This window comes from Rosa rugosa, chromosome 4, assembly GCF_958449725.1.
Source record: "Rosa rugosa chromosome 4, drRosRugo1.1, whole genome shotgun sequence".
NCBI lineage: Eukaryota > Viridiplantae > Streptophyta > Magnoliopsida > Rosales > Rosaceae > Rosa > Rosa rugosa.
Window position 1 is genome coordinate 9,642,796 of NC_084823.1, and position 15,900 is coordinate 9,658,695.

General features: G+C 38.0%; 3 protein-coding genes across 7 annotated transcripts; all 3 read left to right on the top strand.

Moving 5' to 3' along the window:
* The first annotated feature begins 243 nt into the window (after positions 1-243).
* Positions 244-4,953, top strand: LOC133706395 (carboxyl-terminal-processing peptidase 3, chloroplastic-like). Of its 5 annotated transcripts, none has more exons than XM_062131929.1 (10): positions 244-675; positions 807-927; positions 1,148-1,232; positions 1,372-1,458; positions 1,643-1,720; positions 2,220-2,312; positions 2,446-2,481; positions 2,667-2,786; positions 2,933-3,019; positions 4,820-4,953. In XM_062131929.1, the coding sequence occupies exons 5-10, from the start codon at positions 1,649-1,651 to the stop codon at positions 4,844-4,846; spliced, it is 435 nt and encodes a 144-aa protein (XP_061987913.1). In that variant the 5' UTR covers positions 244-675; positions 807-927; positions 1,148-1,232; positions 1,372-1,458; positions 1,643-1,648; the 3' UTR covers positions 4,847-4,953. The 5 variants fall into 5 exon arrangements, with proteins under 5 accessions (XP_061987913.1, XP_061987910.1, XP_061987912.1 ...); XM_062131926.1 differs by lacking the exon at positions 4,820-4,953 and adding an exon at positions 4,035-4,666; XM_062131928.1 differs by lacking the exon at positions 4,820-4,953 and adding an exon at positions 4,035-4,666 and having other exon boundaries at positions 1,372-1,432; positions 1,564-1,720.
* Positions 4,954-12,121: 7,168 nt separating this feature from the next.
* LOC133744299 (uncharacterized) lies at positions 12,122-12,655 on the top strand. Its single transcript, XM_062172434.1, has one exon. It carries the CDS (start codon positions 12,122-12,124, stop codon positions 12,653-12,655), a length of 534 nt encoding a protein of 177 aa, XP_062028418.1.
* Positions 12,656-12,691: 36 nt separating this feature from the next.
* Positions 12,692-13,459, top strand: LOC133744300 (uncharacterized). Its single transcript, XM_062172435.1, has one exon. It carries the CDS (start codon positions 12,692-12,694, stop codon positions 13,457-13,459), a length of 768 nt encoding a protein of 255 aa, XP_062028419.1.
* Positions 13,460-15,900: the final 2,441 nt, after the last annotated feature.

The window sequence follows — 15,900 nt, forward strand, 5'->3', positions numbered from 1 at the left end:
ATATTTTAGGTTATTTTGACTTGTGCTTTTTGATATAAATCGATCTCTCGCAATTAAGTCATTTTCTGTCCTTCTCACTCGATCAGCTCGACCTAGAACTCGCGAAACTGAAAACCTCAAAAACCAGCCTCTCTCATTCTCACTCAGCTCTCTCAGAACTCGATTCTCACTCTCTCCTTCGTCTTCTCGCTCTCTCGATTCTTCTTCTTAGTCTCTCCTTCTTAGTTTCAATTTAAAGTTTGATTTCGATTAGGTTTTTCTTCTATTTGGGGTGATTGGATTTTACTTTTCCTCTTATCCTCGTCAAAATGAGGTGTTTTATTTACTGAAAACCCAAACCTCTCTCTCTCTCTCTGACTCTCAGCCTCCTTCACTGTCGATGGCGGCGAAACGGCGGCATTCAGTGACTCTTGTCTTGGTCTCTCCATGAATTCAAAGTCAATCACTTAGTGACTCATCGTCGTCTCTCTCTCTCTCTCTCTCTCTCTCTCTCTCTCTCCTGGACGGTCGCCGGCACAAGCCATCTCCCTCTATCCTCGAAGGTCGACGGCACCGACCCTTTCTCCTCGAATTAGACTGGAGCAGTGGAAGGCGATACTGTTGGAATCGAGAGAGCGGGAGAAGAAGTCAGTTCGCGTTTCGTTTGGATCAATCTTGAAAGCTTGGCTATCGAAGGTATTGTTTCCCAGATTCCTATTTTTTTTTGTTTTGATTGGGGTTTTTGTTGCGGTTGGGTTTGGATTGATATGGGTTTCAATCTTTTTGCTGTGGTTGGTTTTGAATTCAATTGGGTTTCGATTTTGTAGGGGTATTGTTCGGTTTTGCTGTGAGGAGGAAGAGGACCTGCGTTTTGGATAACTGCGTTTTGAGCCAAGGAGAAGATGAGGGACTTGGGTATAGGGTTGGGATCGATACTTAGTTTTTGGGGTAAGTTCACGTAATTTCGATTTTGATTGAAATATTGAAATTCTGGTTTTGATTTCAATATGGATTCTGTTTGATTGCTAGGTCAGTGAACAATTTTGAGAGTTGTTATACAATTTCTGCTTAAACCTTACTTTGGTGTTGAATGAATATGGTTAATGGTTCTAAATGTTTAATGAATGTCTTTGACGTTTTCCCCTATTGCGGCTTTTGTCATCTGCAGACGTGTTAGTGCAATAATGTTTGCGAGAAGAGGTCCAAGAGGCTGCGCTTATGCAGATCCAGAATGACACCTTATTAGTCCAAAGGTATTACAATTAGTTTTCTCTCTGCTTTGTCAGTGTCATGTTGATTAACCTGCCAATTACAATACAATTTCAATTCACAGAGTTAGTTCAGTTGTGATATGTCCTTGAATGGCAAGCTTATTATGCCTTTTACTTGTAGGAATATCAAAGTTTTCGAATTGGAAGCAATGGAAATCTACAAGGAGTTGGCCTTTTCATAGGTACTGAACCAAGAACAGGTCATCTGGTTAGTGAGATCATACAAAAAGAACCTTTCTTTGTTTTTATTATTTTCCTTTTGTTATCTATGCTCACGAAGGAACAAGCAAATATTAAGCATTGTTACTTGTAGTGAGCAGTATTTCGAGTAGGAGAAAGAAATGTATACATGAGCACATGCTCATGTATATAAATTTGATTGGAAATTGCAGGTTGTTATGTCTTGTGTAGACGGTAGCCCAGCTGCTCGTGCTGGTATTCATGAGGGAGATGAGTTGGTTGAAATTAACGTAAGCCACAGATCTAGTATTTGGCTTCTTCCTTTTCTTTTTTTCTGTTTTTATTTTTTGTTTTTATAAGGCTGGAAAGGGCTGGTATTCCTATAACTTTTGGTACTTGAATCCTAACATTATTACATTGTTTAGTTGGTCAAAATTCAAATTCCATAAAAAAAAATAAAACCTTGTGGCATGAGCTCTCTCAAGACAAAGTAGCATTGATTCATAAAACTAATGCTCCCAGATTCTTGAACTTAAATAAGTTCCATTTCTCAAAAGTTCTTTCTACCGGACTACCTGCTACATTGTTCTGCTTCTTCAAACCCACTAAAATTTTCTTTTGATTAAATCAAACTTTAACTACTTTCTGCATTGTAGGATAGTCCTTAATTATGACAATGTGTTGCAAAATTATGTTTCTCCATGGCCTAATTTAATATTAGTTTCTGCTGCAATACATTATAACTAACTTGTCGAATATTAGTTTCAAATAATGTGTGTATCACTTCAGGTGAGAAGTTTAATGCATGGTGTTGACACTGAAGCAGCAGTACAGAAGCTTAGAGGCCGAGTTGGAACAACTGTTACAGTAAAAGTTCACAGTGTAATCATCAATTCCCTTTATTTCTGAGTTGCAGCAGAAATTAGAATTTGTGAGCTATATACTAATCCTGTAGACTATGGCCAGAAATTCCAAATTGTTTCAGCCAACTAATTTTTCACGTTCTGTTGTTTAGGGCAATGATTTGGGAAGTGATGCTAGTATAAGAGAGGTACTCGATCGTTCATTATGCTGGCATTTCTGTAGGCTATATTCATTATGTAATGCATTTGGTTGCTTTGTGACCGCACAGACAACTTAAATATTTTAAGATCAGCAGTATCAAGCAAAGCATTCATTTAATTTCACAATGCTTTTCAGTATACTGATATGAAAATATGACACATCTGGTTGAAGGTGAAATTACCTCAGGAGTTCATTAAGGTTTCCCCAATTTCAACTGCAACCATCCCTCATAGAACCCCAGATGGACATTTAACAAAGACGGGTTATGTGAAGCTGTCAGCCTTCTCTCAGGTCATTATTATAGTCACTTTTATCTTGAAATAGCAAAAATAAAATGCATTTTCTATAGAATAGTTTTACTAAAACTATGAGATTATTGTCATACATTGGCTGAACAAGGATCTGATTAGAGTAATTCTGTATATACACTCCAACAGACTGCTGCAGCTGATATGGAAAATGCTATCAAGGAAATGAAGAGTCAGGGTGTACATTCATACATACTGGATTTGAGGAACAATCCGGTAACTTTTATTCTCATGTACATAAGTGAAAGTTCTTATAATTTGTGTTCCTGCTTTGATTTATGAATATCCAATTTGTTTTATTTCTGCCTTCAATTACAATCTTCAGGGGGGACAAAGAGTTAACATGACAAAGAGTTAAAGTTCTTCTCAATTCCATGTTATTCTATTACTTTTACTTTTAATAGTCTACATGCATTTGATGTCCATGTCCAACAATCAATGAGAGATTAAAGTTATTGATAATAAAGGCTTTGTGGTAAGTAGGCTACATATTAGTAATCCTGTCTTTTAGAATTCCTCGGGTAGATATAGAGGTAGAACTACTAAGCTGTTATTTACCAAATGAAAATGTACAAGTGAATTCTATCTAATCTAAAGGAGTTAATAAAAATGTTAAATGATGTCAAACAATTGACAGCTAATTATGCTTAAACTATCCACAATGAAAGTTGTAGATTAATTAATTTTGAGTCACAGTTTATTCATGAAATCTGTAAACCATCTTTATACTGTTTTTTTTTTTATTATACACAATAATGCATATTACTGATAATGCATATTAGTCATATCAGTACACACAATAATGCATATTATTGATAGTTGACAGAGAATATGGCTTTTGTGTATGGATCGATAGGGTCAATTGATTGTGCTAAATTTTGAGTATAACCAATTCACTTGCACATGCACAGAGAGACAGAAATGTACAGATTAGTACATATACTTCATAATTGGCACGTAGAAGTAAACAAATGAGTAAAAGTCATTAGACTTGCATAGTTATATAGTATAATACTTTAGAATACAGGTTAATAATTCACACCTTGCGACGGCAATGTTCCCGTCGCGAATGACCTTTATTAATAATTTACTGCTTTGCAATCATGATCTGTATTGTTTGTTAAAATGGTGGATAAGCTTTAACTCGTGATTTTTGCCTATTTCCTATTTGTTCATCTTTGAGCTATACTTCACTGGGCATAAATTAAATGCAAACAAATACTTGTTCTAGGGTCAGGTTTGGTTGTGGCTTGTGTCGGTATTGCTTTTCATTGAGCTACTTGGTCTTTTTCATGTGACAAGCTTCTTTGAATGAGAAGAGGTTGATGTCGAATGAATGAGTTAAGTCAGAAGATTCTGGGAGGATTGCCGAGGCTAGGACACTAAATCAGTAGACAATGATTTACAATATTCAGCTAGTATTAATTAGTACCTTATAAGGTGAGCATGTCATTTGCTTTGACCAGGATGTCTTTTGTTAATAATGTGCTATCTTTGATGTTTCATATTACTTCTTTTCAAATGTAAGGATTTTGTAATATTTGTCCTCTTGAAGTTTTTAGATGTTTCTCATAGTCCTGTTCATCTTTCATAAATTTGGAGAACTTTAAAATTTTGAGGAATTGGGATAGAGGCGTATACGTACTATATTTATTAGTATTCAGGTAAATATTCTTTGTGATAGACTATTCTATCTATATATTCTTTCTAGTGTCTGTTGATTGCTTTCTTTTGTTTGTCATTTTCATGTTTGGTTTTTATGTTTATTCAAGGTTGGCTATCAATACAATTCTGCCAAGTCCATCTATTAATTTACTGTTTTGATATTCATGAAAATATGCACAAGTATAGCTTTCAGATTATCTTTGTAGTGACATTAGGATATGTGTTATTTTTAACTTTTCAAGAAGCCATTACAGCAATTGATTCATTGCTAAATTCATGTTGCGATTTTGCATTCTGTTATCCAAAGAGGGCATGCCCAACCATCTCAGATCCAGTGCTATATATTGGCAGGGATTGCTTCTGCTGTGGCAGGGTTGAGTGCACCATATGAGAAGGCTTCTCATGTACATGAAAGGCCAGACGTGAATTGGCTATGGGCAGCTGGGTGTCATCCTTTTGGACCATTTTGTAATACTTCTCAAGTTATCCTTAATATGCTGATCACTTTTTAGCTGCTCTAGCTGTGTGACAATTTTCCTGGACGTGTAAATTTCTTGATATCCTATTTACTGCATTCATTTGCAAACTCTATGTAGATTGTTTATATGGATGAGCCTAGCACTGGACTCGATCCAGCTTCAAGACATAATCTATACCGGCAAAACAAGATTGTGTGATCATCCTAACAAGTACTCTCTCTCTCTCTCTCTCTCTCTCTCGTTTTGCCATTATTAGAAGTGCTTATGTTGTTTACGTGGACTCCACTTGTGCAGATAGCCACAGACAGCGGATAATAAGTTGGATTGATGGCACAGGACAGCTATCAGCTACATTTGACTTCACAACCAAGGGAGTTCTTCAGGTATCATCCATTTTCAATCGGTCTGAGATGTTTGACATATGCACACATAAAATCTCTCTCTTGAGTGAACATCTACATTTGTTCTTGTTTTGACCATTGGATATGAGTCCTGGCCATTATAACCATTAGTATCCAGTAATTTATGCCAAGTTTCAAAACATTTTTGTTATGAATTTGTTTATTTCTATATAAGAAACTAAAATAGGCAACTATTACATGAAAATATCTTCTCATCTAAGCACATGAGTACCCCAAGTATGCGTGGTCATGTTATATTAGTTCATTTCTACAAGACTGGCATCTTAATTGAGATTTCCTTTTAACATGTTATGTTTGTTTCTCCCCTATTTTGGTGATAATCATGCATGCTTCTGTGTAGGAAGCTGTCAAGGGACAATTATGGAGATTATGTGATCCCCAAGGGAAGCCACCAGGTGTAATATAGTAGTACAGCTAGCTAGTTCCTATATTTAACTTGTGTCTAGTAGAAATTCTTCCTTCATTAAGAATGTGGACTTGTTTGCAGATTCAAATTGGCCCATATCTACTATTTTGAACTGATGCTCATGATTAGGTTTGTGTACATGAGACAATGATGGATTAGTGGAATTGCAATGAATGCTTTTGGATGTGGATTTTATGGTTTCATGAACGGGTAATTTTAATTTCCAGATGCATGCATACCAATTGTAACAGGAGACTAGTAATATGTGTTATTTCAAATTGCAAGTTACAACAAAGGCACACCAAAACGTGTGGTTGCAGCTGCACAAAAATAACACAAAAACCAATAAGAAGTCTATTGTCTTTTTGACAATGGGACAACAGAAAATTGTAGTCTGAAAGGCAAAACAACAACATAAGTTAGTTGAAAGTATTGGCTAAAGTGTATAACAACAACAAATAAGTGTGATTGGACCTGATTACAGACAATATAAAACACGTACTATTAGTGGTCCTTGTTATATTCAGACCACAAAAATTTGTCGTCTAAATAATCTCAAACGACAGTAAATTGTCGTCGTAATGAGATTGACATAACAGAAATCTATTGTCTAAACCATTTCCCAACATCACATATGTATAATTGAAAAATCTTTCACACAACACTTAAATGTCATACAAATCAACTATAGAACGACACTTAATTGTTCTCTGATACACTTTACGACCACATATAATTGTCGTGTAAAGTAAATTAGCACAACCTTTAAGTGTTCATATTTCTTATTTAAGGGCATTCAGACCACACAAATAAGTCTTGCAATATGCTTCACAGAATAGTATTTCAAAAAATATGTCATTGTTTTGTTTATCAGACAATACAAAACCGTTGTTTGAATGCTTTTAAAGAAACAGATCACAATGTTCCCAAAATGCAAAACTCATCAGACGACACATTTTTTATGTCGTCTGAAAATTCAGACGACAGAACTCTTCTGTCGTTCGATACGCCCAAGACACGACATCGTACTAGACGACACATTTTTGTTCGTTCAGACGACAGAACAGTTCTGTCGTCTGAAGGCCTTTTTGACATAGTGTCATAAGCCAACGGAGTATATCATTGTTTCTTAACCATTAAGAGAATCTAATCCAAGTACTAGATAATACAAAACAATGGTAGTCGTTTAACTTCTTTCGGTAACTCCAAAATATGACCAGGTGAGTAGAGAGATGTCGGTGGTGCAAAGCTCGCTTAAGTACCACTTATCTCAAAACCTTCCTAGACATCATACTCACTTTGGATGAGCCTAGTTTGAAGAGAAACTAAACCAATGGCATTTAGTAAAAAATATAAGGCAATTGCCCATTACATCTCTTGAAAAAATAAAGACTTAAACAGAATTGGCGACCTATTGATCCCAGCTAGATTTGAAGTCTTCAGCCCTTCACTCTAGATCACCTTCTTGATCTTCTTGTTCCACGTAGTGAGCTTCTCTTGCTTCATAATATGCTTTGTAGGCGGTGACAAAATCTTCACGAGCTCTACAAATGTGTGCCCATTGACCGGATAATCCACATCGGGAACATACATCTCTGTGCTCAGACTTCATTGATTGATGCACTTTGAAAGCGACATTTGGATGGTTCTTAGTGTTGGTGGCGCCACTAACATGGCCAAAGGCGTTGCCTCCCTCTCTCTTTCCACGTTGACCTTTTCGGTTTTGTGTTCGCTTATTTTGGCGGTTACCTTCCTCATTAGAGCTAGAATAAGACCAGCGCGTCTAGAAATGTCCCTATATTTAGGGTTTCACTCTTGGCGCCCTCCCTTGGGGGCGTGACTATACTCCGGAATATGTTATGTTCCCACGGGCCTCAAATTATAGTTCTTCACTAGGATATTGTCATGCTTTTCAGCAACATTCATAGCTCCAATGAGCTCATGAAACCTTGTGATCTGTCATGCAGTAACATCAATTCGATAGTTCTTAGCAACCATCAACGTAAGGACAGGGAAGGTAGAGAGAGTCCTCTCAATTAACATCGCATTTGTGATATCTTTTCCACATAATTTCATTAAGGATTTAATGTGAAGTGCTTCCGAGTTGTAGTCAAGAACAGTCTTGAAATCACATAAGTGTAGGCTATGCCATCTCACTTCTAGATCAGGAAGCGCACAGCAGGGAGTCACAGACGTTGCCAAATCTCTCTTCAAGTGAGACCCACAGTGTTCTGGGGTCTTCTTCATTCATATACTCATACTGAAGAGAATCATCCATATGACGAGTTATTAGGATGATGGCTTTTGCCTTATTTGCCTCCAAGGTTGCTCTATTTGCTTCCAAAGCTTGAGCTTGCTCAACAGTTACCATGTCCTGGCTAGGCTCAAGAATCGTATCCAGGATTCCTTCGGCCTTGAGATGCTGGTGGACATCATGACCCACTTGTGATATCCAGAGCTAGTTATTCCCAATGGAGCAAAGTCCAATTTGTTCAGGTTACTCACCCTGAAAAGAGAACAAGGAAAAAGGGTTAGTTTCGGAGCGGAAAAAACTACCACGAAAATAATAGAAATTTCTTAGCCTAATCGCTTCCAAGAAATTAGGAATTTCTGAGGGTAATCGCTCCCAAGAAATTCTATTCCAAGAGGTATTGGATTAGATCAAAACAATGACGTAAGTGGTGGATCATAAATTCTCTACAAACTCTAAGTTTGGAGATCTCAACAAGCTCTAAGCTTGGAGATAGCACGAACCCCCACAATTCGGCTTAATTAGGTCTCCCCTATGAAGAAGAAAGGGAGGTAGAAGAAGGAAGGTTGCAAGTCCCCAAAGAAAAAGAAGAGAAAAGGAACAAAAACTCTAAAAACGGGAACTTTAAAACATACCACTAATTAGGGTTTCCAGTGTGGCAGCGGTGTGGCAGTGGTGTGCCGCAGTGTGGCAGCTGTGTGGAGCAGTGTGGTGCGTTGTGGTAGCTAGCTGTGTAGCGCACTGTGGCAGCGGTGTGGAGCACTGTAGCACGTTGTGGCAGCGGTGTGGCGCACTGTGGCACTCTGTGGCAGTGCGTGGGATGGTGGCGCGGTGGTGGGACGTGGCGATGCACAGCAGGAAGAAGGCTAGCGCGGGCTAAGAGCGGTGATTTAGGGTTTTAGGATTTTTGGTTTTTGAGATTTCAGGGTTAGGGCTTCGTGCTGATAACGTGTTTTAGGAAAACTGAAATTGGGAGAGAATTGAGTCGTGCTTTCATTGATAATAGAGGTCTTTTTATATAGAGGATTACAAGCATAGAATCAGAGTTGTACATGGAAACATAATCGTACAATGAATAGATTGCTACTAAAATTCTCCGAGATTATCTCTAAGTGTAACCCTATTACAATTTGCACAAGTAACCTAGAGTTTGGGTCAGACACATATTCTGAATTTACTTAAACAGTTTGGACATTATTCATAATATTTTTTTTTTCAAAAACATTTATTGAATAAAGAGTTTTTTTTAATTTTTTTTTATCACAAACAGTTCCTGAGTTTGGGTCATTCGATATTTTGATTCTTAACATTCTAAAACTATCACGTACATTAGTACCTCAAAATTAATTTCCAACATGCTTTTAATATCCTCCTTTAACTCATCTATTTATCAAAGGTATTTTTGTCTTTCCCTCTCTCTGGTTAGATAATTAGTAGTTATTCTAAGCAAACCTTCTTCTTTTTTTTAGTTAGTGATTGGTGACTAATTAACTCAAATAAGAAAGTGATGAGTTTTGTGGCAGGGAGAGAGAAAGAAGGCAAGGTGAAAATAATATTAGCAAAAAAGAAGAGTTAATGGTGCTATTAACGGAGAGTATTAAAAGTATGTTGGAGGTTAATTTTGAGGTATCAATGTGATAATTTTAAAATATTTGACACAAAAATGTCGAATGACCCAAATTTTGAGGATTGTTTGTAACCTCTTGAATAAAAGAAGCTAAAAACACCAACTGAATCCAACTATAGAAAGATGTTTTGAAATGGCTTCATTAAACCTTGATTAACTAGACTATATATTAATACTACACACTCGTTTTCTACTTCGATTACAATTGAAATTTCTCAATAACTTCTCATATTCATGTTATATATGTTTTTTTTTTTTTGATCGGAATGTTATATATGTTTTGGTAGTAACAAATCAAGAAAAAGAAAAGTTGGTTTATTAGCCATTAGATTCGTTTTTCAAACACAAGCACGCCCATATTTTAACTTCTTATGATCATTTCAGTCGTTAATAGCACATACAACCCAAGGCCATCTTCTTTCTTTATCATTAATTATTCAATAATCTCGACTTTCAAATCCCGAAACTCCAACAGTACTAATCTATATATACTCTGAATTGTCTTCAGGTTGGTTCATATATCTTTCTTCTCATTTTCGATTACACAGTATGAATGTATCTGGTGGGATTTAGGAGTTTTTTTTTAGAATAAAGGGCTTGTACGGCTACCCTCAAGCCTTGATTAATGAAACTGAATACAAGGGGGGATTTAGGAGTTTATATATATAGCAGTTTTACTAAGTTCCCTAAAAACAATGACAAAGAAGAAATGCATTGGTGGACTTTAATTTAGTGTTTTTTTCCCGTCTTCTCTCTTACTATCATTTAGTTTTGGTTCATATTGCTGTTAATTAACTGTATTCTTGAAAAAGTGATTATGTGAAGAATTTGATTTCTCATTGTGCTTATCATGGGCGAGAAATTTTATTGCTAATAGCAGAATACTGGGTGTATATCAGTAAGTTGTACATGCAGAGAATTAAGAACGATGCAGTGCAACTGTGCAACGAAGAACAATGACCCGAATTCAGGTTATGGCTTTTTTTTTTGGACTAATGAATATTCATTAAAACGGGCAAAAGCCCACAGAGCCCAGTAAAAAACTGAAGCTGTTAATACATCTAGAAAGGAAAAGATCTCTTTTCAAAACTAAACCAGGAAGGAATAGTGAGAGAAAGAAATCCTACAAAAACTATAGAACCACGACAGGAGTCGCCTATCCCTCCGGCACCGGCGGGCACGGGAGGCCATCGTTTCTGAGGACAAGAGACAACGATGGTAGTGGTCGGTCGACCCATCTATTCAGACCCACCCTCGACTTGGCAAGCGAGGCTGCAGTGTGCGCAGCCGTGTTCGCTTCTCGGGGAATCCATTCCCAGGTAACATCTTCGAAAATCCTGCTTCTTCTGTGGATTTCTTCAATTATAGGAAAAATTTTCCAATTCCTGTGGGCTGTAGTAAGATTGAGTTCTTCTATTACTACACGTGAGTCGGATTGGACTCTTACCTTCTTCAAATGGCTTTCCACAGCTAGATTAATGCCAACAAGCACTGCTTGGGCCTCTGCTATGTCCACTGAACCACTTATAGCGTTTTGGGAAGCACCGCATATCAGCTTTCCAGTCTCAATGAGACTTTTTGTTTGAAGCTTTTGAACTAGGCCGGGAGGTGTTTTGGAACGAGGGTCCTTGAACTCAAATTAAAGATGTTGGGCAAAGCGACTTTTAATTACTGTTGCTGATAGTTATTAATAAGATTACGAATTGAGAAAGAGGTGAGCACTGCCTCATGCATATGTCCTTAAAACGGGAATTCTTGTTTTGACACTATTATAGTCACCTCGAGGATGGGTCTGTAATTTGTTATAAGCATGTATTGCGAGGTATTCAGATTCAGTTGTATTTTGTTCTTTAGAGTTTTGTCCTGGAAATACTAAGAGCAAGTTCACCCGTTGGGTCACCAGGGCAGGAAACTATTCACTGTCACTGGATCTTTGCTTCCACCCGTTGGGTCAGGGTCATCAGTTAGTTACTGTTCATCAAATATTTTATTAATTTTTTTTTGAAAAATGAGAAATGTATAATGTAAATAAATAGTATTGATAAACAATTTGAAAATGCAACCAAAGAAAATTTTATTGGTAGACAAATTATATGTCCACCGACACTTTTTTTTTTTTTTTTTTAAACTCCACCGACACTTTTATCACATGTGTGTCAGCGACAAAGTTTTTGAAAAGTGTGAAATTTTTTTTAACTCCACCGACACTTTTATCACATGCACACCACCGACAAGTTTTTTGAAAAGTGTGAAAAAATTTAAAACTCCACCGACACTTTTATCACATGCACACCACCGACAAGTTTTTTGAAATGAGTGAGTGATAACCAACCGACATTTTTATGTGTGAAAAATTTCAATAAATAGACATGATGTTTTCACTACATACACACACCATCCGAGCTTAACAAACCTTCACCCTTTTCATATCTCTAGCATTACATATTTCCTAAATTTCCTTCGTTTCAATGAACAATTTGTGGGATCAAATTCGACGGTCTCAGGATGAAGATGATGAAGAGATGATGGCCACCAACGCCATTGTCATCGCTGCAGTCGCAGAAGAATATGGAAACCAACACCGAGGGCGCGGTTTTCATCCGGGTGGTGCACCAAATGAGGAACGACTTAGAGAAGAAAGGGGCAAAGGTATGTTAGCTGACTACTTTGTCGACCAGCCAGTGTTCAAAGATTGGGAGTTCCGAACACGTTACAGGATGAGTCTCAATCTCTTCAACCGTATATCTACTGACCTTTTCCAGTATGATCATTACTTTGTTCAAAGGTCAGATGCTACCGGCAAAGTTGGACTGCTTCCGGAGCAGAAGATGACAGCTGCCTTGCGAATGCTTGCTTACTGTGTAGGGGCAGATCAATGTGCTGCGTATTGTCGGATGGCGAAATCCACCTCCGTCGCAGCCCTTCAGCACTTTACACGAGGAATTGTTGATCTTTACTCAGCAGAATACCTCTGCGCTCCTACTGATGCCGACCTCAGATGACTTCTTGCCAAAGTTGAGAGGAGAGGTTTTCCAGGAATGATTGGGAGCATCGACTGTATGCATTGGCAATGGAAGAATTGTCCGACAGGTTGGGCTGGAGAATATAGTGGTAGGAAACAGATCCCCACTATCATCCTGGAAGCAGTCGCATCTTACGACACCAGGATTTGGCACGCATTCTTTGGAATGCCCGAGGCATGCAACGACCTCAACGTCTTGGCCAAGTCTCCGTTGTTTGATGAGCTTACCGCCGGTAGAGCACCTCTGATCCAATTCCAAGTTAACAACAGATTTCACAGTTTAGGGTATTATCTCGCTGACGGTATTTATCCTCGATGGGCGACTTTCTTGAAAACTGTTCGAAATCCTACACGCCCCAAGGAAATCGAGTTTGCAAAGGCTCAAGAGGGGTATAGGAAGGATGTAGAAAGATGTTTTGGTATATTACAGTCACGGTTTGGTATTGTTAGAGGAGCTGCTCGTGGGTGGCATAAAGAGGACCTTCGATACATCATGTTGACTTGTATTATATTACACAACATGATTGTCGAGAATCAACGACCTGAAGACAGCGATGATGAGTTGGAGTCCGATGATGAGGAGGATAACAATATGAGGCCCAGGATTGCTGAGGTATGGGAGGGACCAATCGGTAGAGACTTTGATCCTGTTGGTAGAGATGCTCATCATATGGACGGATTCATGGACCGCTACCAACAAATTAGATCTGAGCACAGTCACTCCAACCTTCAGGAAGACCTCATTCAACACTTTTGGGAATTTCAAGGCAACAGGCGTATCTAGATCTTCTATTTGTGTGTGTTTTCATTTAGTTTTTATGATTTTAATTATGTTTGTGTGGTTTTCATTTAGTTTTTATGTTTTTAATTATGTTTGTGTGGTTTCATTTAGCTTTTCATTTGTAAGGGTATTATTCAAATAAATTTTCATTTCATCAATCTAATATTACATAAGTGAAAAATCAAGCATTGGAATCATAACAATACGACTTCTTGCCAAAATATATAACTCCCTAATTTTCCTAATCCTCATCTTCATTAGGAATCCAATTTGTGTTTGTGGGGTCATCCATATGGTTGGGGTTGGTGGATTCACCCGAAGAGAAAGGTGGGGAAGGGACTCCACCGGTGAATGGTGGTTGTGGATAGCCACCGGTGAATGGTGTTTGTGAGAAGCCACCGGTGAATGTTAGTTGTGGAAAACCACCGGGGAAATGAGATTGTGGATAATACCCATCGGGGAATGGTGGTTGTGGATAACCACCGGGGAAAGGAGGTGGTGGATAATATCCACCGATGAATGGTGGTTGTGGGATGTTAGATCCACAAGTTGCATTTTCATCTTCTTTCTCCGCAATTTTTTTTTTGTTTTCTTTGCCAGTAATTCTTTTTGGTTGGCGTCATCTTACTTGTGTCCATCTCCATAATACGCTCTTCCCTCTCTTGAATTTTGAATTCCCTGTCTTGAATATCCAATTGCAAGCGTATATAATCTCGTTGTTGTTGGTCACGGAGATGTCGAGCATATTCCTCATCACGTTTCTCCTTGGCAAACATCATTGATGTTTGGTTGGTTGCTATAGTCTCCACAGCGGCTGTCAGAGGACTGGAATCATTAGATGCTTTCTTTCCTTTCCGAATAGCTTCTTTGGCAGCCTTCTTTCCTTGAGGCCTCACCAAAGGATTGGGAGTTGCATTGACATTTACCTCATCTGCATCTATGTCCAACTGGACATGAGAATCAGGAACGAATTGTTGTGTGTGCATCCGTTCAGTTCCTCCAGCCGAAGAGGAATGGCTTGGAATGTCACTAATTAATTGTTGAAACCCCTTAACAATCTCGTAACATTCTAAACTAATGAAATCACCTTTTTTTTGTTTTCCTTTCGATTTGGTCATCGCAGCTCTCCACAAATCTTGTGCTTGACGTCGCTATTTAATTTAAACAAAAAAAATATAAATCTATTAGTACAAATATAAACGAGGTACAATGGATCAACTATTTAAATCCACCTACATCACCTACTAACTTTAAGTATAAGGTGAGTATAATGTATAATTAAAATAAATTGAAGTCTAAAGTATGATTATGAAGTACTAATTTGAAGTATAATTATCAACTAAATTTTAATATATCAACTAATAATTTAAAGTATAATTATCAACAAAATATTTCAACTAATAATTTAAAGTAAGATGTATCAACTAATTAAATTTTAATATACACTAAAAGAATCATAAAAATTAATATTCGTGTTACACTACAAATTCATACCTCATGAATCATATTCGCACCACTCTTGTACCAACGTTTCGCTTGCCTTAACGCACAATGCCAAGCATAAAGTTCGACTTTCAAGGTTTTCCACCTCCCTTGAAAAGCTTGCAATGATCGGACATATCCATCCCAATGTTCGGCATAGTGTTGGCGTACCTCTATCCATAGATCATCTTTCCTTCGATCCGTACCCTTTGCCGGATCTTGGCTAACAGCCCTCCAAGACTTGCACAATTGAATGTCTTCATTAGTCTGCCAACGTGTCCAGTCAATACTTGGATCTGATACTGGTTGGACAATCGTATTGCCTCGTACTCTCATATTGGAATAAAAAAATTGTAGAGTATGAAAGCTATGAGGAGAAGGAACAAAAAATTTTGAGGAAGAAAGATGATTTTTTTGGTGTGAGAAGTAAAATAGGAGGTAAGGTATTTATAGAAAATTTTGGTTATATTTTTTTTTGTTACCGTTGTAATCTAAAGGTTTTTTTTTTTTTTTTAACCTCTGCAAATGTTGATTTATAGCCGTCAGATCCATTTCATTATCATAAGCAACGGTCCAGATCTGTGGACCGTTGCATTCAAATCTACAAAGTAGCCCAACGGCTACACGCCACGTCGCCGCATCACGCCACTAAATGACAAAAAAACGGCTGCAACGCGCCTGCTATCTTTGTCGCCGCTAGAAAACAAGAGAGTGGCCTTCAATTCCTGCCCACGACGCGTCTCCCCGAGCTTCTTCTTTTTGGGCCAGCCTGGCCTCTTGGGTCACGGGCTCAGTCACCCTCCTACCCGAGATCGTGTCCTGGGCCTCCCACTGTGGTCTTGCCCCAACACCGGTGGAAGCATGAATAGTTCAAAAATGGTGACCCAGCTGCTGCTTTTGACGTGGTGCCCGGGCATAAGAAAGCCCGGTGAACTTGCTCTAAGAGATTGTAAGTACCTCTC

What these genes read in the sequence shown, in the direction of transcription:
- LOC133706395 (XM_062131926.1), top strand. Translation starts at nt 1,649, where the DNA reads ATGTCTTGTGTAGACGGTAGCCCAGCTGCTCGTGCTGGTATTCATGAG. An exon ending in AGCTGTCAGCCTTCTCTCAG is followed by an intron (nt 2,787 to 2,932) that starts GTCATTATTATA and finishes ACACTCCAACAG; the next exon opens with ACTGCTGCAGCTGATATGGA. An exon ending in TGGATTTGAGGAACAATCCG is followed by an intron (nt 3,020 to 4,034) that starts GTAACTTTTATT and finishes TACTTGTTCTAG; the next exon opens with GGTCAGGTTTGGTTGTGGCT.
- LOC133744299 (XM_062172434.1), top strand. Translation starts at nt 12,122, where the DNA reads ATGAACAATTTGTGGGATCAAATTCGACGGTCTCAGGATGAAGATGAT.
- LOC133744300 (XM_062172435.1), top strand. Translation starts at nt 12,692, where the DNA reads ATGATTGGGAGCATCGACTGTATGCATTGGCAATGGAAGAATTGTCCG.